This window comes from Myotis brandtii, unplaced genomic scaffold, assembly GCF_000412655.1.
Source record: "Myotis brandtii unplaced genomic scaffold, ASM41265v1 scaffold212, whole genome shotgun sequence".
Classification (NCBI taxonomy): Eukaryota; Metazoa; Chordata; class Mammalia; order Chiroptera; family Vespertilionidae; genus Myotis; species Myotis brandtii.
Window position 1 is genome coordinate 1,537,288 of NW_005357931.1, and position 22,098 is coordinate 1,559,385.

General features: G+C 44.9%; 1 protein-coding gene across 3 annotated transcripts in view; it reads right to left on the reverse strand.

The window, feature by feature from the left end:
* SLC14A2 (solute carrier family 14 (urea transporter), member 2) overlaps positions 1–22,098 on the reverse strand; it is a 380,773-nt gene that overhangs the window by 14,404 nt on the left and 344,271 nt on the right. Inside the window, exons 8-12 of one of the 3 annotated variants that reach the window (XM_005865757.2) lie at positions 20,312–20,504; positions 17,423–17,570; positions 16,285–16,419; positions 14,616–14,665; positions 13,929–14,103 (exon numbers count right to left, since the gene is read on the reverse strand). In XM_005865757.2, coding sequence (XP_005865819.1) covers positions 13,929–14,103; positions 14,616–14,665; positions 16,285–16,419; positions 17,423–17,570; positions 20,312–20,504 — 701 coding nt within the window. Of the gene's footprint in view, positions 1–4,461; positions 5,238–13,928; positions 14,104–14,615; positions 14,666–16,284; positions 16,420–17,422; positions 17,571–20,311; positions 20,505–22,098 lie in introns of those variants that run through there. The other 2 variants (XM_014539277.1, XM_014539278.1) reach the window with 2 other exon arrangements.

A 22,098-nucleotide genomic window follows, 5' to 3' on the forward strand; every position in this document is an offset into this window, starting at 1 on the left:
ACTACCTCCTAGATCCAGAGAAATGAACTTGCCCAGGTCACTGGTTCACCGTGGCACAGCCAGGAACTGCACCCAGGTCTCCTGACATCCACTGCTCCCTAGAGGCTGCAGAAGGCCAGGCTCAGCTTTCGTGCCCGAGCTCTGTGGGGCCCATATTACTATGAATTCCCAGAACTGATGTCCTAGTTATAAAAGTAAAAAACCAATGGCATATCTCTTTCCTTTAAAAACAATTCTTGTCTTTGTTTGGGATGAGTTGGGAGATGGCCCCAAGTACGGTCTGACATGGTGCTGGTTCTGGGTCTCAGGGGGTGATACCGGACTGCCCGATTACATACCCACAAGATGGACCGGCCAAGAGTTGAGAATGAAAGGTGGGCACAGACACCACGAAGAAGGTGGGAGATAAAGTAACAAATTTCCTGAGGCTGTGAAAAAACTTAAGGCCAAGGTGATAGCAACTTACTAGTACTGCTCCTTTTGGGACCACACAGCTGGGCCCAGGGACTGTGGCCACACCAGGTCCCACCTGGTTGACTAGAGGGCCAGGGGATGCTCTCCGGGGCCAGCTATGAGTGTGCCGTGGCACATGGTTTGGGAAGCTCTGTCCTTGATGACCTTAGCAGCTGAGTGGCTCCTTGGCATGCCATCTGGTGTTAGAATTACTGCCCTCTCCACTCTAACAAGCCTTTTAGGTGTCCCAGGGCATGTAGCTTCACACTGGGGCCGTTCAGGACCATTTCAGGGGCATGGTCCCTGCCCTCGAGGATTTCTGCCACCCATGTTTGAATAGGCAAGAGTCCAATGGTGCTTTCTGCCCATTGACTCCGAGAAGGAAAGAACAGTGATGAGCCACAATAATCTGCTTGGAAGCACTTTTTCTGGAGTCCTGCCCAATAGGACTCACGCCTCTGCTGACTTCTATGGTACAGAAAGTGCCAGCCGTTCAAGTAGCAGGGGTAAAAGGGACTGAGGGGTAAAAGAAACTGTCAAATACAGTGTGGAAGCTCAATGCAATGTCTTTGAGAGGACCAAACAACCTCAAAGCATCTATGACATCTTTCAGAGGAAGAAGAATTGAGTAGTTGATCCTACTGAAGGTCAACCTTTTACTCAAACAGGTCCAAGCCGGTCCACTGTCTACAGGCTGTCTTTCTCAGGTGGATCGATGCTGTCCTTATATTACCTACAATGTTCAACATATGGAGCATCTGGAACCTACCATAAGGACCCATTTGTCATCCCTTCCCAGCTCCCTGTGTCTGCTATTCCTCCAGCCTACTGTTTGCGAACACACTCATACATCAAAAGGCGATTTCCCTACTATGCCAGCATGACTCTTTTTGAAGTGACACATTATATATGATCTGATTTTTTTCTATATCCAATTCTACATGGTTACACTTTGGTCACAAGTTGGGCATGTTTCCCTACATAGAAATTGAGTGTTGCAGGGCCAGTTTTGTGTGTGTGTGTGTGTGTGTGTGTGTGTGTGTGTGTGTGTGTGTGAGAGAGAGAGAGAGAGAGAGAGAGAGAGAGAGAGAGATATGCCTGTGGGTGGTAAATGGGATGATATATTTTTTCTGTGAAGTTGTGTTTTCTGTGAAGTTGACATTTTCAAAGATCATTTTATAAACTAGCAGAGGCCTTGATTGCTAGAACTAGAAAGGTTTTGAGATGATCCATTCCAGCCCTCCCATTTTACAGATAGGGAAACTGAAGCCCAGAGAAGCTGAGTGACTTGCTGGAGTCCACACAGCTATTGTCTCACCTTCCAGTCCAAGGCTTATTTCCCTAGACCCTCCTTCCTCTGAGGGATTTCTTTTTGGCCTACCAGTTCAACCCTGCTTTTGGGGGATTCAAGAGAACCCTACAAGTTTTCCTGTGCCTTCCTACCAAATCTGCACTTGGAAGGGGGTTGTGAGGGACATGGACAGAGTACAGGTGGAGGTCAGGTCCACAGGAACACTTGGAGGTAAATTATTTGGAAGTCCATTTTTTTTAAGGAGGTGGGGTATGAGTCATTGTAATTCTGAGATAAGCAAGACCTCATCCTCAGAGTAAATGCTTTAAGCTCTTTCTCTCCCCCGCCCCCGCCCCCCAACCCAGTTCACTAGTTGGTCAATGGACTTGCCCAGCCTTTGCTTTTGCTTTGTTTTTGGCTCATGCCATGGAGAAGACATTAATAAGCATAAATGAGTTGGTACCATCTATAACCTCAAGATACCTTATGATGATTTCATAAATGAGGTTAAAGAGTACACCAGTTAGAGCAGGCTATCTGTGATTGGGGTAACACTTGATCTTCCTCCAGAATGACTGTGAACTCTCTTCCCCCTGTTCTCAACCCAGCTCACCCTCAGAACTGTTAGTCTCCCTGACTTTGATCTCTCTCATTTCAATCCATTCTATGCTCCAACTACTGGACCATGTCATTGCCACTCTCTTACTCAATAATCTACATAGCTCCCTATTGCCAAGAGTCTGATACTCATGCGCCTCTGCCCAGCTTTCCATATATTCCACAATATGACTATCTTCATCATCCAGCTCTTCCATTTCCTTCCCCTCACACACCCTGCCTCGGTCCTTATCGTGGGCCCTGTATGTTTCCTTCCTCTTCTTGCCTAATTTCTATCGACCCTTCAAGGTCTGGTTTATGCTCTACTTCCTCCATGATGCCATCCTTGACTTACTTGGCCATGTGGATCATTCATTCTTTGGATTCCCACTGCATTTGCATAAGACTCTAGACTACATCCTTTGAAGCTAGGGCCACAGTGAAGGTTTATATTGATAGTTACCATGCACACGAAAAGTTAATAAATCCTTTCCAATCCAATTAACTACTTGGAATTATCAATCAAGTGACCTGTGAGTCTGGGCATTGATAGAAGGAAACTGAGGCCCATAGAGAAGTGGCCCCCTGAGGTGACATGTCAGTCAGTGGTGGAGCCAGGTTTTGACCTGGTATTGATGCTTTACTCCTGCACTGCAGGTGTTTTCCAGACGACTGGAGCCTTCCCAAATGATATCAATGGACTTGCGACATTTTTAATTTAAAATATGAATTATTTCATATCCCAGAAGGAGAAACAAATAAAAAACACCACCCAAAACAAAACACAAAAGCCAACCTGTGTATCATTACATTTGTGACACCCAATGAAAGCCCAGGGAAAGTTTTGGGCCATTGTACACTGGCTTCTTCCCTTGGAGCAACATTTCCATCATCCCTCTCCTCACATCCTCTTCTCTACCACCCCTGCTCCCCATTATCTATGGCAAACACAGCTATTTGATCATAAGCACTTCCTTTATCTATTTCAGTACAGCCTCAGAATTCTTCTCAACACCGACAATCAACCAATTAGTTAGCACTGGCACTTGATAGTAAACTTATTTTCCCCCTCTAACCTTAAGAAAGATGTGGATGCTGCACAAGTTTGAGAGGAGGGGTATGTCAAGGCTGGGGGTTGACAGCAGGCAGAGGCCTGGCCATGGGCACTTCCAAGCCTCACAGGATAGTCTTCGCTCAGCAAGTTCACCGAGGCTCATATCCTTTGGTGCCAGTTTTGGAGGAGATCACATACCTGACAGGTTGTCCATTCTCTGATTAGATAGCTTCAGTTTCCTAGAATGTCATTTCTTAAGACACTGCTATCTGTCTTCCAGAAATATCCACTCTCTGTAGCTACTCAGAGTAGGTCTACGGTAACCTAAGATGGCTATGTAAGAGAGAGCCACCAAGAAAACAGGTTGTTACACTGGGATATTAAGATATTTGTGGATACTGAGATGGTCTCGTTCTATAGGCATGCCTGTGGAAGGCATCAGGACCCGAGGAGAGCGGCTTAGATGCCTGGACCAGGTGCCGTTGCCCTGGAAGCAGCAGGTAATGACTCTTAGGAGGAAGGTGTTCAAATCCACCCCATTAATACCCCACAGCTCAACTCAACATGGTGCTTCCCTGGGGACCATCCTATCAGAGCCATGAGTTACAGAGTTGTGGAAAGGATGACAAATAATACGAGGCTCACCCAGTGGGCAGGTGTGGCAGTAAGGGGATTCGAAGGCTGATGGATTCACTTAGTTCCACCACCAGGTGAGCAAGAAGAGCTCAGGGGTGGGAGTTAGGACAGCTGGACCTGTGTCCAGGCTCTTTTATGATCTGGTCAGTTCCCTGGACAAGCTGTGGTTTCCTCATCTACAAAGTGAGGGGTTTGCATTATTATTTTTAAAAGAGCTCTTCCAGTTTGAAGCTTCCGGAATCTAAATTCACTTTAGAATTCTTAGTAAAGATTCCTGTCTCAAGACTGGCCTCCCCCAGACACAAGAGCCCAACAGAAGAAAGGAACAGAAAAAGACCAGCCTTTTTTCTTTCTCTGCCTCTGAAAAGACAGATGATCCTGTTGCCTAGGGGGTCTACCTGGTCCATTTCTCTCCCCTGGGACCTCTTACCTGGGCTCCTTTTGATGTCCTGCACAGGCTGGCGGAATCTAGACCATTGAGGTTTAGGAAGAAGCTTCTTTCTGATTGGGCAGTGTCTCTGGTCCTCAACTCCAGGCGTTGGACTTCTCCCTAAACCCAAACCCCTTCAATTCCTGAAGCCCTCCAGCCCATCCTCTTGCTGACTTTCTGTAAATTCTCTTTGCATTTCCTAACCCTATGCCTGGCACATGCCTTCCAGTTGAGGAAGGGTACCATGGAGGACGAGGGAGAGAAAAGACAAATGCTCTCTCTGGCCTTCCCGACAAAGGATTACTTTCTAAACTCCCCAGGCAATCCCAGCTCCTGCTACCATGGTTCCCTGACCTGGTTTGATCAGGCAGGTTTCCTTTAAAGGGGCAGAGCCGGGGACGCTCTAGCAGTAGCTTTCATGTCCTCCTTCAGGCGTTACCATCAGTTACTCCTCTCATTAGAATTCTCGCTCCAGTATTTGCCTTTAAAGCAATCATCTAAGAGTTGTCTCCTCAGGGGGCCAATTTGCTTTCTAACCTCAATAAACTCTCTCAATTCCCCATGCAGGCAGGCCACAGGCTGGGGAACAGTGTTGCCATCAGCATCTTGATGGAAATTTATGTACAGCCCAACACTGGATGCTGTCTTTCTGGTTCTGTGGAAACTTTCAGACCTTTCCTCCTTCTGCCTTCCACTGACTGGTGTCCTGGGGACTCACCATGGGACCCTCTCAGAGCAAGAAGGGAATGACCTAACCCCCACCTCCAGAAAGGATGCCGAGCTCTATATATCAGGGAAGCCAGCCCTCCCAAGTCCCATGAGGCTGTGGGATCTAGAAGGCTGGGGTTTGGAGAGGGGGCCCAATCAAAACATGTTTTGTTTGGCTTTGTGGTATGATAGGTCAAGCATTACCCTCCCCTCCCTTGGGCTTGTGTATCCTTCTCCTCTCCCCCTTCCCCGACTCTGTGACAGGGTGTGAGGTGGCCTACCCAAGCTCAGAAACAGAACCTCACGCTGCAGAAATTAGCTACACCTGAGTAGACAAACTCCCCACTGACGTCAAACCCCCCTAACCACTGTGCCAGGTGTTTTGGAACTGCCAAAGAGGGGTCTTGATCTGATCACGGAGGACCTTCAAAAGGAGGAAAGCAAACAAAGGTGAGGGTGGGGTGGGGGTGAGGAACCAGGCAGGCCCCACATTCCAGGGACAGGTGGGAGCTGACTGCAGACCTGTTTCCTGCACAGAGGGCCCTCCCTTGGTGTTGAAAGTTCAGCGCCCATGGCTGTCTGCTGACGACACTTTTTCTTATTCCCCAGATTACTGGTCTCTTGGTTCAGCCTTGGATGCCCATCCCTTGCCTTCTTGCACTGGCAGCTCCTGAAATTCTTGTGGTTCCCTCACTCCAGCCCCCTAGGCATCTGCACCAGAAGCAACAGGAGTTTGAAAAGACAGGAAATGTCTATTCCAGAAGAACCATCCAGGGAGTTCACATGCTACTCCATGAGCCAAATGGAAGTGTAGTGAGTATCAGTCACACATACTAGACACAGGGTGGGCAACCAACTGCCCTCCTGGAAAGCAGAAGAATAAGATGGAACCTTGTTTCTGACAGGCCCTATCAAAGACTGGTGTACAATGGCCCAGAACTTTCCTTGGCCTTTTATTGGGTGTCACAAATGTAATGATATACAGGAGGGCTTTCGGGTTTTGTTTTGGCAACTTTTGTTCCTCCTTCTGGGATATGAAATAATTCAAAACTAAAAAAAATTAACCAACAACTCCCCAAGATATCTGCCTGTACCTACAGATTATTCCCCTGAGGCTCAGTTAATCAGAATTCACTTCAGAACTAAGTTTCCAATGCTCATGGCTCCCTTCAACTCTACATCTCAGAGGGAGGAGGCTGCATTGACCACCAGAGTCTAAACTTGGAGAAGTTGGATTCTTCCAGAGGAAGAGGCCAGAGTTTATGAGGAATAAATGCAAGCTGAGCTAAATGTTCTCTAAAGAGCTACTTCCTTTACTTCATCTGTTCCAGCAGCCTGTGCAGCTGTAGGAGAGGGCTGGGGGCTCCTAATTATTGACTCACATACTTTAAGAGGACTTTTCTGGTAATCTCTTCACTTCCCTCTTTGGGACATTGGAAGGACAGAAGGATTCCCTATGGATTTGTCTATTTTCTCAGAATGGCAAGAGGCAGGAAAAGGCAGGCAAGTTAAAAATAATCTCACATAAAAAAATGCCCAGCTGGTGTGGTTCAGTGGTTGAGCACCAACCTATAAGCCAGGAGGCCACGGTTCAATTCCTGGTCAGGGCACATGCCCGGGTTTTGGACTCAACCCTAGCAGGGAGCATGCAGGAGGCAGTTGATCAATGATTTTCATAATTGATGTTTCTATCTCGCTCTCCCTCTCCCTTCCTCTTAGAAATCACTAAAAATATATTAAAAAACATACACACAAATGCCTTTAAAATTGCCAAATGAGACTGAGGTTTATTGAGTAGAAATCATAGTCACCCTGAAACTACCAACCCCTAACTGGTTTTATATTATAGCTGTCCCCAAGCCCTTGCAGCCTTATGACCCAAGAAAGCAAAGACTCTTACAGGAAGCACAAAAAATGGAAGCACATGGGTTTGATGTAGCCACAGGTACAGGCCAGGAAGATTGAGTATCTTGATGGGCAGATATTAGAGGATTGACCAGAAGAACCACCTGAGAGAGGAGAGTGATGAGGAGAAGGTGAAGGACAAGGCATAGCTGAGTCATGTTGGACCCTCACCTTGCATCCACACAAAAAACCATGGTGAGCATTTTGGTAAACTGACCCCATGGCTAGCCAGTTAAGCCCTAGGACACAGCTGAGTCATGTTGGTCCCTCACCTTGCATCCACACAAAAAAACATGGTGAGCATGGAGATGCCAGTGCAAAAAACAAACTGACCCCATGGCTAGCCAGTTAAGCCCTAGGACAAGCTGCAAAGGCAACAATGGTATATTTTGGGTACATTCCATCTCTATGTTCTTAACTTTTTGCCACCTCAGTAATATCTCTTCCTCATTCCTCTGTAGTCACCCAGGGCCATGGAATCACTGAAACTTGGAAGAGGAAGTCTACAGTGGTTATCTGGTCTACCCCCACCAAAGCAAGCATCCCCAACAGGCCTCTGGTTCCTGGCCTGCACTGCCAGAGCAGGAAACTCAGGGTTTCACAGGACAACTTCCAGTGTTAAAAAGCACCCCTCTCCACTGATTCAAAGTCTGCCTGCTTATCATTCCCTCCTAGTGGATCTTGCTCCATGTTCCAAAGTAACTTTGAGTTACCACATGTGTTACCTCATACTATAGACCCAGTCATTTCTTCTTTTCTCTAAGCCAAATACAGCACCTTCACTAGCATTCCTGATGAGCCAAGGGGGCTTCAGACCTTAGTCACTCAGCAGACCCTTCCTTGCCAAAGACTCTTAAAATGTGCTACCTATTTTTTCCTTTGTACCCTCCCCTCCTTTTTCATTCAATCTATTCCCAGAAATCATTCCTTCAACCTAAGATGCAAATGACTGATCATGCTTACTGTGTTATCTTCCCAGAACTGTTTATATTTTAACAGGTTCAAATATAAAGGATGGCTGGGAATGTTTGGGCACAGGTAATGGCAAGATAGAAGACAAGAGGAGAATAGGCACAGAAAATTTCCAGGACCCTTAAAATCCTCCTTGATACTTTTTCTGAATAGGATACCAACCCAACAGATGATTCACTCAAAATAATGAAACAGGTGCTGTTAACTTATGTGGCTCAGGCAATCTGTGGTGTGATCTACATCTTCACCTCAGGTGAGACTACTCACCTGGCCAGGCAAATCCCCATAAAATGAATTCCTTGAAGGCAGGAACTGGTCTGAGTCTTTCCTGGTTTGTTGTCAAGTGGGGGCCTGAGTAACATATTAATAGTTCCTCATACAATGTCACCTGGGTGAATGAGTGAATGAGGTCAGGCCACAAGGCAGAGTTTCTAGGGCCTTGGCTCATGCAAGTTGGCAAGTGTTCTTGAGCTACCAATACAGGGGCCCATTAGTCAGGGAATAAGGGGAACGACAGACATTTGGGGCCACGAGTTACCAGAAGCTGTATCTGATTTACAGAGCAAGAGGAGATAAGACAACAACAAAAGAATGATAGAAACACACGTGGAGATTCAATTGTGACTCCCATCCCAAAGATACTGTGAAATGAAAAACATGATTTTTGAACTAAAATATTCAACTTATCTGTTGAATTGAAGAAAAGACAGGCTACTGTTGGGGTCTGAGTCAGTGGTCTAGAAGATCAGGTGGAAGAAATATCTCAAAGCAGAGCAAAAATACAAATGGTAAACATTGCGAAGGAGAAGAGCAACTTGGAGCAGAGACCAAGGAGAACTGACAAATGAATAATAGGCATTCCAGAAATAGAAAAAGGAAGAGAGAGAGAGGAAAAGCACTAACCAGACAAACGTTAGCTGAAGAAAGACTTGAGTTTGCAGCTTGAAAGGCAGTATTTATGGGAAAAGACTTAGGCTTAACTTCATAAAATCCCTGAACTCCAAAGATAAGGAGAAAACCTTACAACCTTCTAGAAAGAAAGAGCAGGTTGTTTATAAAATGAAAGGATGATATTGACATTAGATTTCTTATTTGTAACACTTGGCAGCCAGAAAATGAAGACACAACACCTCCACACAACTGAGGGGAAAGGCTATAGCCCAGACACCCCAGCTGAAATGCCATTCACTTAGCAGGAGAAAGAAAATGTGGACATGAAAACAGTCAGAGAACGTGTCACCTGTATTCTGTCATATATTATTTGAAGAAAACAAAAAAGAAGGACTTCTAAACAGGTAATTAATGAATAAGAACCAAGATCACAAAACAGGGGAAGGTGATGAATAGAGAAAACAGTGATATAAGGTAACATGCCCAATATAAATAGTAAACTCCAAAGCCACAATGATAGAATTCCCCCCCCTTTTTTTTTAAAGAGAAATATTGCAAGGGGAAAAAGAAATAATGATCTCGGCAAAATCTAGAGGTGGAAAATATTGGAGAAGTAAGTGTGTTAGGGATGGGGACCTTGGGGAGGAGTGAAAGTAGTATAAAGGTTTTCATTCCACAGGGTGAGCAAGGAGCATTGGCAAAATGGGGTAGCTTGTGTGGGTAAACTATTTGGTGTCTTGCTTTTATATAACAACAGAGAAATACAGTTTTGCTTATGAGCATTGGGAAAGAAACAGTGACCACTAGTGGAATAGAAGGAATATAGCAGAGCTTCCAAGTGAACAAAGGAAAGAAAAAGATAGTAACATAATCGAATGTGCAAAAGGAGAAAAGTTCGGAAAACAAAAAGTAAATAGTAAAAACAAAGTGGAATAAATAAAAGAAGCATATTGATTGTTACAATAAATATGAAGGGGTTCAATTATCCTACTAAATTACAGAAACACTTAGATTAGGTTAAATACAAAACATTGCTCTATGTTATTTTTAAGATATATAGTTTAAAGAAAATAATAATGGTTAAAACAAAGGTGTAAGAAAATATCAGAAAGTAGGTGTGGCAACATTTATAAGCTGATATGAGGTTAAAAGCACTAATGAGCATAAAATGAGCAGTTGTAATAGTAAAAGTTAAAATTGATGAAGAATCAATGATAGTCAATAGGCATCAAACAACATAGCTGCTACATATATGAGGCAAAGGTTTTACAAATACAAAAGAGTTTAGTAAGCTATACAATTATAGTTGAATTTTAATAAACCCATTTCATAATTAAAATCCCATGGACAAAAAATAAATAAGCACATAGAATAATTGAATGATGCAATTAATAAATCAATTTAATGTCTTTCTTTCAAATAAAAATTTGCATTTTCTATGTCCAAAATCAATCAAGTAATTGGCTACAAAGAAATTTCATAAAATTTTAAAATAGAGGTTTTACAGGCCATATTCTCTGTCTTAATCCAATAAAACTAGGTTAAGAAAGTTTAAAAGTATCAAAAAGATCCTAAGTGCTGGAAATTAAGAAACACATTCTTAAATAATCCTTAGATCAAAGAGAAATCAAAACTAAAATTACAAACTATTTAAAAACTGATAAAAGTAGAATATTTAATTTCAAAACCTACAGTACACAGCTAAAGGTGTACTCAGGGGAAAATTAATAGCCTTAAATGCCTTTGTCATTAAAGGAAAAAGATCTAAAATGAAGAAATTTTACATCAATTTTAAAACACTTGCAAAAAAAAGAACATTTAAACAAAACACCAGAAAACAAGAAAAAAATCAATAAAATAAAGAACAAACTACAACAAGTAGAAATAACAAATTAATTCCAAACTGCTTCCTTGTCAAAGCCAAAAAAATGGACGAATCTCTCACAAACCTGATTAAGGAAAAGAGAGAGCAAAATCACATAAGATTAGAAATTACAAAGGAGACAAAGCCACAGATACACAAGAGATTGAATAGTATGAAAACATTATAAATAACTCTATGGCATCAAAAATTTAAAACTAAAGAAAATAGATTATTTCCCAGCAAACAAACTCTCAAGTTTGACCAAGAAGAAGTAGAAAACTTGATTATGTCAATTATTATAAAAGTGATTGGAAAGATGATTTGAGATCCATGATTTAAAAATACAGCAGGACAATGCTGTTCCACGCTGACAATAAAACTCCTCCATGTGGCAGAGAAGATGAAATGGGAGGGGGAGATGGTGAGGCCAGAGGGAGAGGAGATGATAAGATTTGGGGAGGGGACAGGGAAAAGGGGTGTGCGTGATAAAAAAAGAGATTTTAAGACAGTGCTTCCTCTAAAGTCCCCTTCTCCCCAGTCCCACACTTATATTTCTTCTCTCTTTAATGACTGCTTATTAATGTTCAGCCACAAATACTTATGTTCAGCTTTCCAAAAGCCTCTGTTGGTATTCGGGGTGATAGTAGACAATATCAGTGGCCTGCCCTCTTGCAACCTCATGCTGGTGGTGAGAATGTGTAAGTTTAGGTCTCCTGCCTCTACTCATTCAGGGTGTCAGTGAGATGGGGAAGTGCTGGTGAGGTGGGGCAAGGTCACTACAGGAGCTCTCCTGTCCCTTGAGAGACTATTTGGGCTACTTCAGAGGACATCTGGGCATCTGTCCGTGGCCTGTAGACAGTGTGATCTGCACGGGGCAGACTTCTCAGAGGCCTGGGGATTTTTACTTCTGCTCAAACTAGCAGATAATTTGTTTTTCTATTTCTACGTAAATATCTGGCCATTTTGGTCACAGTGTATAATAGACTTTCTGGGGCCCTGTGGTTTTTCCAGACTTGCTGGGCATATTTTTTTCCTTTTTCTGACTAACTTAACTTTTATCCATTTGTCTTCAAATGAGTTTGGCATCTTGTAATACACTTAAATTCTTCATTCCTGGGGGACAGGGGGGTTGTTAAAGTGGAAATTTGGGAGGAAAAACCCCCCACAAAACCTAGATCCCTGTGATCCAAGTGGTACCTCATAGATGACAAACTATGAAGTGGGGAGGGAAGAGAAGAGAGGGGGAGGAGATAAAATTACCCAAGTGAGCTGAAAGAATTTTCATATCCAACTAGTTTTCCTCTCCCAGAAATCCAATAAAAGACAGTTCAGTTCCTGGGTGGAGCTTCTCAAGGGCTTAATGGCGAGAAGAGGCGATTTCCTAGGGCAATTAGTGGGGTATCTCTGATTCTGTTATCTCTTGTTAGAATACCTTGGGGTCTCCCTTCGATTTTGGGTAATTGTGCCCTGGCTGGAAGCCTGGCTGGGAACGGAGCCCCCGAGCTTCCTATAGAGGCCTCTGCATCACAGGATGGGGGACTACCTGGCCTTCACACTCCCTGCTAACCCTGAGCTTCTGTGAGCCTCCCGGCTCTTGCTGCTGGAAGCTCCTGGGCTTCCGAAGGGTCATGGTTTTTTCTTCCTTGCACGGTGGTGAGCCCGCTGGCAGAGGGGGAAACAGAGTGAGGAAGTGGAGGACGGTGAGCCTTAGGAGTGGTTCCCAGACATCTGTGTGGAAGGAGGGACGGATAAATCTGCACCCGCCGGTACACATCACTGGGTCTGTCATTCTCTGAGGGCATGAGGGTGCATCTTCCTGAGTCTGGTCATACTAATCTCACTTTCTTGTGTCCCTTCCACTTCCTAAGAATTTTCACACTATCACTCGGCAGGTACATGTCTGTGGTATAGAACCTGGTGGTGTCTTTTGGGCCTGCTGACTGCCCATCCATGCCTGGCCATTGTTATGTTGACTATGTGTAGCAGGCACTGACATACTACTGCTCGGAGGCCACATCTAGCTTGCTGCCTGTTTGATAAAGTCTTATTTGAACTCAACCACTCCCATTCATTTATATACCATCCCAGACTATTTTTCACTACAACGATAGAGTTGAGTATTTGTAAAAGAGACTATGGCCTCCAGAGCCAAAAATATTTACTATTTGACCCTTTCCAGAAAAAGTTTGTCAACTCCTGACCTATATATAACTAAAGACTAAATGCAAGCTAGTTACTGTATTAATTGGGAAGGCAAATTATAAAATTAATGAATAATTGTTTGTTTATGTAAAGTCAAGGTTAACCATTGAAATATCAGATCTCAAAGAGCCTCCAATACCCATAAGCAAATAAGAAAATGGAATAAACTTCCCCAGCTATTCACAAATGAGCTCAGGTATTTCCCTCAACTGAAATTTCTGCCCAATGTTGCTGTTTTGAGTTACACTGAGAAACACTTACCCTTTATAATAAAAGTCACATGTAGGATTCTAATTAATTAATTCCTTCCTACTATGGAATATCACCTTGCCCTTTACTCCGACCACTAAATGTTTGAGACTCCCTATTTAGACAATTCCAGTGCCCTAGTTGTCCCTATTTCAATTTTAAAACGTTATCAGTGTAAGGTTTTATGCAAAGCTGTATGTGCCCATCAGCCAGTAACTCTGTGTACTATGGTGCCTTCAATTCTTTGCATGTGTCCCCTGAATTTTCACTCACTCTGTGTCTGCCCAGGCACCACTCATTAAGATCAATTTTACAGCATCTATTATTTAGTTAAACATGCCAACAAGATTATTTCTTAATCACCTTCCCCAAATACTAAATACAAACAAATAATGTTCTTGTTTTAAGTCGATGACTTTGAAAACACATGCCTTGCTTCTAACTCCAGTAAGCTTGTTACCAACTTCCTCTAATGTCACATGATGGATAGCTATGGCAATTTGGTCAGAGAGAGAAAACCAGCATCTGGAAAGAGAGTTGTTGGTGTTTGGTTCCGCAGAGGTGCAAGGAGAGGCAAAGAAAGAGGTGCTGTAGCTGATTGACCCAGAATCAAGACCACAGGGAGCAGAACAAGGTTCAGGCAAAGAGCATTTCTGCCTAGAACTTGGCTAGTCACCGCTGGAGGACTTCTCTTCTTCAGTGCTTTTCAAGGTCAGATAATAGATGCGGTTGGCCTCTGGGTAGGTGACCTTGCTGAGGGGCAGCTTGTAGATGGCGGGGTTGTTGGTTGTCAGGAGCATGAAGATGAGGGCGGAGAGGCAGAAGGCCCAGGTGCCTGGTGGTACACCAACCTGGAAGCAAAAGCACTGGTGTCTGAAAATGTTCCTAGATTCCAGGGACCCTGGGGGAGAAGGATGTGGTAGGGGTTGAGATTGGGACACCTCTCCTAGTGACAGCATTGGTTTCTGGAGTCATAAGGACAGAGGAGTTGGTCTATGAATTTGAGGTGTTGTCATCTTTGGACACACCAGAATCTTTTAATGATGGAGCTGAAAATTGGCCTAGAAATGATGGCTTCCAACATCCATCCTATCTGTGCATCCTTGTTCTCCATTATTGGTTGCATCACACACACACACACACACACACACACACACACACACACACACACACACCATGCACACTTCAGAGGCAACTGTACCCAGTTGCCAGTGCTTCTCAGGACAAACCCTAGATAAACCTTGACAAAGGCATTGTGCAGAGTATTGGCTACTATAACCCCTCAGGATTCTTCCTCAAGACTCCAAACATCCTGAAGCCCTGGCTAGGGAAGGGCACAGTGTTCAGGAGAGTCTGAACTTACCACTGCCATTATGTTGGAGAGGGCTGCTCCCATGTACGCACAGAACAGGGCTGCAGAGGAACAAGGATCACCAAGTCAACTCCCAGGGCCCACCCCTAACCCTCTCCAAGAGCAGGGATCTCAGCCTGTCTCCAGCAGCCTCAGTGTCTACACCACATCTTGACATGTGGCCCATCTCCCACCAGACTGTGCATTCTCTGAAGGCAGAGGGTAAAACTTACATATCCTTTTATCCCCTCCCATTTCCATGGTGGCCTTGCATAGAGTCAGGGGTCACTAAGCATCTTTTACTTGTCCACACTGACTTTGAGATGGTCGAGCACAGGCCAGAATGATTACCTGTCTGTGGGGTGAGTGGTCAGACTATATAAGCTCCAGATAAGGCCCCTCCTGTCCGAGATTCTGAGCAACCATGATGCCATTGGACTTTCACCAAGTCCCATCAGAGTTGGACCTTATTGGTTCTCTGAGCTCATTCCTAGGAGCCAGTTATCTGGGTTCAACCACAGGATGTGGGCCCCCAGGACAGTTAGGAAGAGCTGCCACACCCCTGGTGCCTCTGGACAAGCTCCTTCTGCCCCTGCCCCTTTGCTCTCTCTGTTTCTCTTTCCAGAACACCTTCTCCCCTCTCTGCCTGTCCAGATCCCACTCTGAAAGTGTTGAGATGAACCCCAACCTCCCTCTGAAGCCTCCCCAGAAGGTTCTAGCCACAGGAACCTGCCACTTTTTTGAAGGCCAAAGGCAGTCCCAGTCTGACCCTCAAAATACCTGGTGCTTTTTATTTAACAAATATTTACTGAGGTCACTGTCTCCATGCCCACCCTTGTGCTATGCTGAGGGGGATATAAGGGGCATGGAAGTCATTTAGCATTTCCACACTGAAGTGGGAGAAAACAAAAGAAAAGCTCTCCTGGATGCTATTCTGCCCTGTCTCTAGTTTTGCTTATTAAAATCCTGCTGTTTCCAGAGAATGTAAGCAAACCAGGGCAGAAAGGCTGATGGAAAGATGGGACTGGGGTTTGAATCCTGCTTCTGCCATTAATAGCTGAGTTCTAGGTTCATTAATCCCTCTGAGTCTCATTTCTTCATCTGTAAAATGGGTTGACAATCTATGCCTGGTAGTGATCTTGGGAGGATTAAGAGGGTTCATATGTTTATATGGCACAGAGTGTGGTGCTGGGTGCAGATATAATGATTGCGCTCAATTTCTCTTCGGACACAGCATTCTGTCTTTACTATTACACATTCAAGCTTCCATAGAGCTATATTATATTTTTCTTAGATCTCAATGCTCCCAAGTACACCATCTCATTAGATCTTTCCAACAATCTTTTTAGACATCACAACCTTAATAACTGTGCAATGGCTCCTCTTTTGCTAGACCATGTCCTCATGACACTACTGTGTCTTCCATGCCTCGCCTGGGGTCTGGCACTTAGTGGTGACCTACAAATCGTTGTTGAATGAAGAGTTATTGAGAGTAGGAATGCACTATGTGATGGAGGAGGCACCTCAAGTCGCCCAGCTGTGAAAGACCCAAGCCACTGGTCCTTCTATCACTGTTGCTCACTTCTGATTAGTGGTCACCATGGGTTTCATCACCAAAGGTGGGTTTCGGGGAGGGAGGAATAGCAGAGTGACTTGGTTGTCAGCTTTCCCAAATACTTACCACAGACGAGGGCCAGCAGGTGGGTCTGCCAGGTGAGGGCGTAGAACATGCCCCCGATGGCAATGCAGGCGAGGACGCAGTTGTAACTCCAGAGGCCCATGTAGATCCTCTCAAAGGGCGTGGCCACTGTCAGGGCTGTGGGATAAGGTGTGGTGTTTCTGGTTGGTTCTGGGTCACAGCACAAAGGCATCTTGTGGCTGGTGCTGGGGCCAGGGTGGCCTCATTCCAGCTGTTCCCCCTGACACCTGCTATAGCTACCCATCAAAGGAGCCTCTACAGATGGTGCCTGGTCTCTGGAAACCAGCAATGGGAAGAGAGCAGTGGTTTCCAAGCTGGTTTTCAAAGATTTGATGCAGATCTATGGCTACTTCCAGGGGGGGCGGGGCAAGGCCATGGGACTCTAGCCCTCTCTTTGGCCAGAGAGGATACATTTTTAGCAAGAAAGATTTCAATTGAAAACATTCTGCTTCAAATGGTTGAGAAAAAGCATGAATGTGCATACATAGACATATGGAGATGGAGAAGTAATACAGCAAAATGCGTGAGATGTGAACAATTGGTGAATCTGGGTAAAGGATTATGGGTGCCTCTTGAGCTACTTTTATTTTTGATAAGTTTGAAATTTTTTCCAGATAACTTTTTTTAAAAGTTCTGTTTCTAAGACATTTTTGCAAAATATTGGAATGAGTCAATAGGTTCCTATTCCCAATGCCCCGAACTCTAATTTCTGACTCTGTTGTCCACATACACATATATAGGTGTGTGCACACACATATACATATATATAGACATACTAAATTACATTTTCAAGTGGCAATACAATTTTTGAGACTATTTTTTCTTTTAGCTTACTCAAAATTTCAAAGTGTTGGCTCACTTATACCCCTGCCTATCAGCTTCTGCTTCTACCCCTTAGCTTCTAGGGGCTCAGTTTGCAAGCCTACTGGTCTTTGTTCCCCTTGCATCTCTCCATGTGTCCTGCTACTGCAATCTGCTCCCATTGGAGAGTCAAGAAATGGAGAAGTAACCTGATAGTGTTTATGAACTCCAGTGAAGATAGCAAGTCTAGAGTATTTGTTATGTGTGTGTGAGAATGACCGTGGGAAAATGATCCCTGCAGAGAGGGGTGCTGTCCTACCTGCTAGCATCCCCACGATGGAGCCAATGGCTGCATGCAAGCAGATGAGTGGCGAGCAGATGAACAGAGCCACCAGGAACACACCACCTGTCCAGGGATTGTCGCAGCCGTACACCTGGCCAACCCCGACGGGGATGGCTTGTAGCAGCTGCAAAGTAAATAGAATCCAGGTCACTGGAGTGTGGGCTAGTCATGCAAAGACCAGACTTGGGGCCAGGACTGAGCCATTCTTGGGGGGTGGGTGGGTAATGGGGCTGAACAGGAGTATGGCTGTGCCCTCCAGTGAGTGAGAGAAGATGGGAGGGTGTGACCTGGAACAAATAGCTCCTCACTCCACCACCTTGCAGGCATCTGAGCATTGCTCATGCAAAGCCAAGCAGGGCTCCCCAACCCAGGGGCTGGGCAGGGTGTTTCTGAGGGATACATGGCTTCTACTTTGAGGGAACCTCCTCTCTAGATTACCATTGGGGATTTCAGTGAACTACGGGAAATCCTAGAAATACTCCAGGAATATTGGGACCATTCAAGGCCATTTTGATGGATGATGGTCCAAAGGTTACTTAGCACATTGGTGGCCAAGCCCAAGCTACAGTCTCTGAGCTTGACCCCTAGTCTCTTGGTGGCTGCTGCACATTCAGTGTTAGCCTGGGGACTAGGAGGCCCTGGGAAGGAGGAGCACTCAGCATTGAAGAAAGTAATGTGAAGAACATCTGAAGAACAGCACAAAGCCCAACCGTCCCTGAGCTCAGCGTCATTTGGTGATGCTGGAATTGAAGATGATTAACTGGCAGTGATGTCAGTTGGCCTTTTCCTGCTCAAGCTGAATCACCCACATTCTGGCTGTCCTTTGTGGGCAAAAAGGAAGGGAAGGAGATCGGCAGGGTAGGGAGAGCCCTGGCCTGGGGCTTGAGGGCTACAGCTTTCAGGGGGGCTCTGTACAAGGTTGTGTGACCATGGGCATGTCACCTCCTCATTCTAGGCTCTGGTGCCCTCCTCTCTAATGAGGAGGATGGCCCAGCAGATGATCTTCCAGCTTTAAAATCCTGCAAACTCTTTTATTTCCACTACCAGATCATATAACCTTTTTGAGGACAGGGCTCCCTTGTGGCAGGGTACTTAATAGGTGCTTAATAACATGTATTGAATAGCTCGGTGGTTTTTAAACTTCGCATACACAGGAACCACCTACATATCTTTACAAACAATGTTGATGCCTGGCTCCTCCCAGACTTCCTGATTTAACTGGTATGGAGCATAACTGGGCCTCAGGGGTTTTGGATGTGCAACAGAGTTTGGGGACCAATGGGCTAGTTATTGACAATCTATTGTAGATGTTGGGAGTTCATTGTCTTTCTCCCATTGGTGAAATTTTGTACTTTTTTTCACAACTTGACTGGATTCTGCAGTTAGTCTGATTTTTTTTGCTTGAGGAGTCTCCCAGAGCTTTTAGGAGTTGTCCACCCTTGTCTCTGAGGAGGTGGCCTTTTAATAACCAAGCACTGTCTGGGCTAGACCCTACAGACTTATGCAAGGAATGACAGGGTAGGGGCCCTGTGTTATTTAAAGGAACCTGAAACACTTTGTGCCAGTCCAGGGACCTCAGCTTAAGTGGGGGAACAGGCTGGAAAGCTACTCAATAAATATTCCACGACTTCCTGAAGTCTGAGGAATGCTGAGGGGAACTGGGCTCCCACCTTCCATCTGGGAACACAGATTTTAAGCCCAAGCAGCCAAGAATGAGAGGAATGAGGAAACAAGCTGACTTGGAAAGAAGCCTGGATTTAGAATGAAGATTCCTTCTACAGGGACTTGGTGAACTATGGTCCCAGGAGGCCTGCCTCCCCTCCCCGCTGCTTTTCAGGCCATAGCTGACACCCTGGTGTGAGGGGAAGTCAGGTGTGTGGTGGAAATTTACTGAGCGCCAGGCTCCTCATACTCTGGATAATCCTCATGTAACAACAACATGCCTGTTCAACAAAAAGGAAGTCACTCCCCTCACTGTTTTAAAGAGAAAGAGGGAAATGGCATTGAGTCTTCAAATCAGCTCTGGATGGTAGAAGAGAAGCCTGTTGTCAGAGTGGTGGTTGGGTGGGGAGCTCAGAGAGTGTGTTTGGGTTTCAGGGTACGTGGATTTGGGTTCTACCACTTTCTAACTGTTTATTTGGAAGGTGAACAAGAGCCATCTCTTCTCTGTGGCCCTTTCCACCCTGGCCCCCTCAGTGATGAACTGTAGTCACACAATACAGATGGGTGGGGCCTTTCTCTCTGGCAATACCACACATCACTGCAGCTATCACTTGGACCATGCCTCATGGATAGGGCATGGATTGGGTCTTCAATAAATTTTTTTTTTTTGCTTTGTTAATCCTCACCTGAGGATTTTCCATTGATTTTTAGAGAGAATGGAAGGGAAGAAGTAAGTTTTATGTCTTTTTTTTCTTTTTGTTAATCCTCACCTGAGGATATTTTGTCCATTAATTTTTTTAGAGAGAGTGGAAGGGAGGGAGGGGGAAGAGCAAGAGAAAGAGAGAGAGAGAGAGAGAGAGAGAGAGAGAGATTGGTTGCTTCCCATACGTGCCCTGACCAGGGCTGGGGATTGAGCCTGAAACTGAGGTACATGCCCTTGACTGAAATTAAACCTGGGAACCTTCAGTCTGCGGGCTGACTCTCTATCTACCCAGCCAAACCAGCTAGGGCTTCAATGAAGGTTTGTTGAAAGACCATGTGAAGGTGGCAGTGACCCTTTCCCGTCCTCTTCTCCACCAGACCTGTCATGTGAGGGAGGGGCATGTAGAGCAGCGGAGAGCCTGGGGAATGCCCAAGTCGGTTAGAGAGAAGGTCTGCAGTGGGATCAGGGGGTTCAAACTCATCTGCCACAGGGTAACTTACCAAGGGCACTTCGATCTCCGTCCAGGTGATGTTGGGCACCGAAGACACGGGCTCCACTAGTGTTGTGGGGAAGAAGAGGTTGTAGTGGCCTGTGGCCGCCAGGTATAGGGTCACCGCGATGTTGAAGGGCAGCGTAAAAACTGGGAGGTCCCACTTGCTGAAGATGGAGTTCAAGGCACTAGAAAGAACTGGGCTGATGATGGAAGAAGCAAAGGGTTAATCACTGTAGTCATTCCTAGAGCTACACCATCTCCTCAGCTCTAAGCGCTGTGCCATTTACTGTCCCCTCTCCCTGATACGGTCCTTCCTGGCTCTCTTGAGACTCAAGCAGTCCATTGACCTGTGATTAGGAACAGGATGCTCAATTTAAGGCCGCACCTTTGAGAAACAAAATTTAAAAATAATATAAACCTGTCTTGAATAGAAAACTTGATAGAATAATTTAAACATTTCTTTGTTAGTTAAACCAATAAAGTGAACCAAAATGTAATTCTTACAAAATATCATGTATTGTCTTTGGCTCATCTAGATGTGCAATGGCTACTATGCTGAGCTGTGATAATGTTTTAGGAGTCTGGCCTCTGGGAGGAGGCTGCCATGGCACATAGATAGCACACAGGATTGGATTCAGTTAAAATACTTTGAACTACTCGGGGAACCACCATGTGAAAATGATACCTTGAGTTGTTTGTGTTTCCTTTCTTCTTGGCCTCTTTCTTGGAAAGAACACAGATTTTTGGAGAAAGAGCTGAGTGCAAATGCTAACTACAGGCTGAGTGAGCAACATTAGGTGATTAATCTTCTTTAGCTTTGTTTCCTCTGAAGGGACCGGATACCCTGGACACCTAACACCCTACGTCTTCCACACTCAGCGAGCTCAGGACAAAACATGAAATCACAGGATCCAGCTGAGTGGTCTACTTTTAATTAATGACTGTGAAGCCCAAATGGGCATTTAAGACGGCCTGAAAACCCTGTTCACATCCCTAGCCAATTAATTCTCCAACTTGCTGAGACAAGTATTTCACATCTCCTCTTTTCTCCTCAACTTTCACGTCTGCTTTCCTTTAGTTTCAGCTAACCACCTTGCTTTACTTCATTAAGAAAATAGAAATGACAAGATGAGAAATGCTTCATTTCCCCACCGAAAGAGCCACATTCAACTGCCCTGCGTCCACATGCTCTCCTCATTGCCTATTTCACATGATGGATGGGTTCCTGTTCCTTTATCAGGCAAATTCTTTTCCCTGTACCTAGGGAACCAATCTATCTCAAAAGATTTCCCTCCTGTGATTCCCTCCTTTTTCTCTGGATTATCCTCATAAATGCACAAACATATTCTAGTATCTTCTACCTTAAAAGCCCTCCCCCTTTAATCTAATGTCTGCTCAGTTATTGCCCCATTTCTCTTTCCTTTTACAGCAATACACCTCAGAAGTATTATCTATCTTTGCTACCCCAATCTTTCTCCTCCAGTGCTTTCCTAAACCCACTCTAATCAGAGTTCTCCTCATGAAGATGACTCTCATTCATTTCACCAGTGACGTCTATCTTGTCAAATCCATAGTCATCCCCTGCTCCCTGCATTTGATTGCTGGACCCTCTGACTAGACTGAAACATTCTCTGTCTGGGTTGCCATGACACTGCACATCCTCAGTTTTCTTCCTGCTTCTCCAGCAGCTCCTTCACAACTCTCTGTCAGTTGTTCTTCCTCTCTTTTGCCAATTTCTAAATATTAGAAGATTCTCTCTCTCTCTCTCTCTCTCTCTCTCTCTCTCTCTCTCTC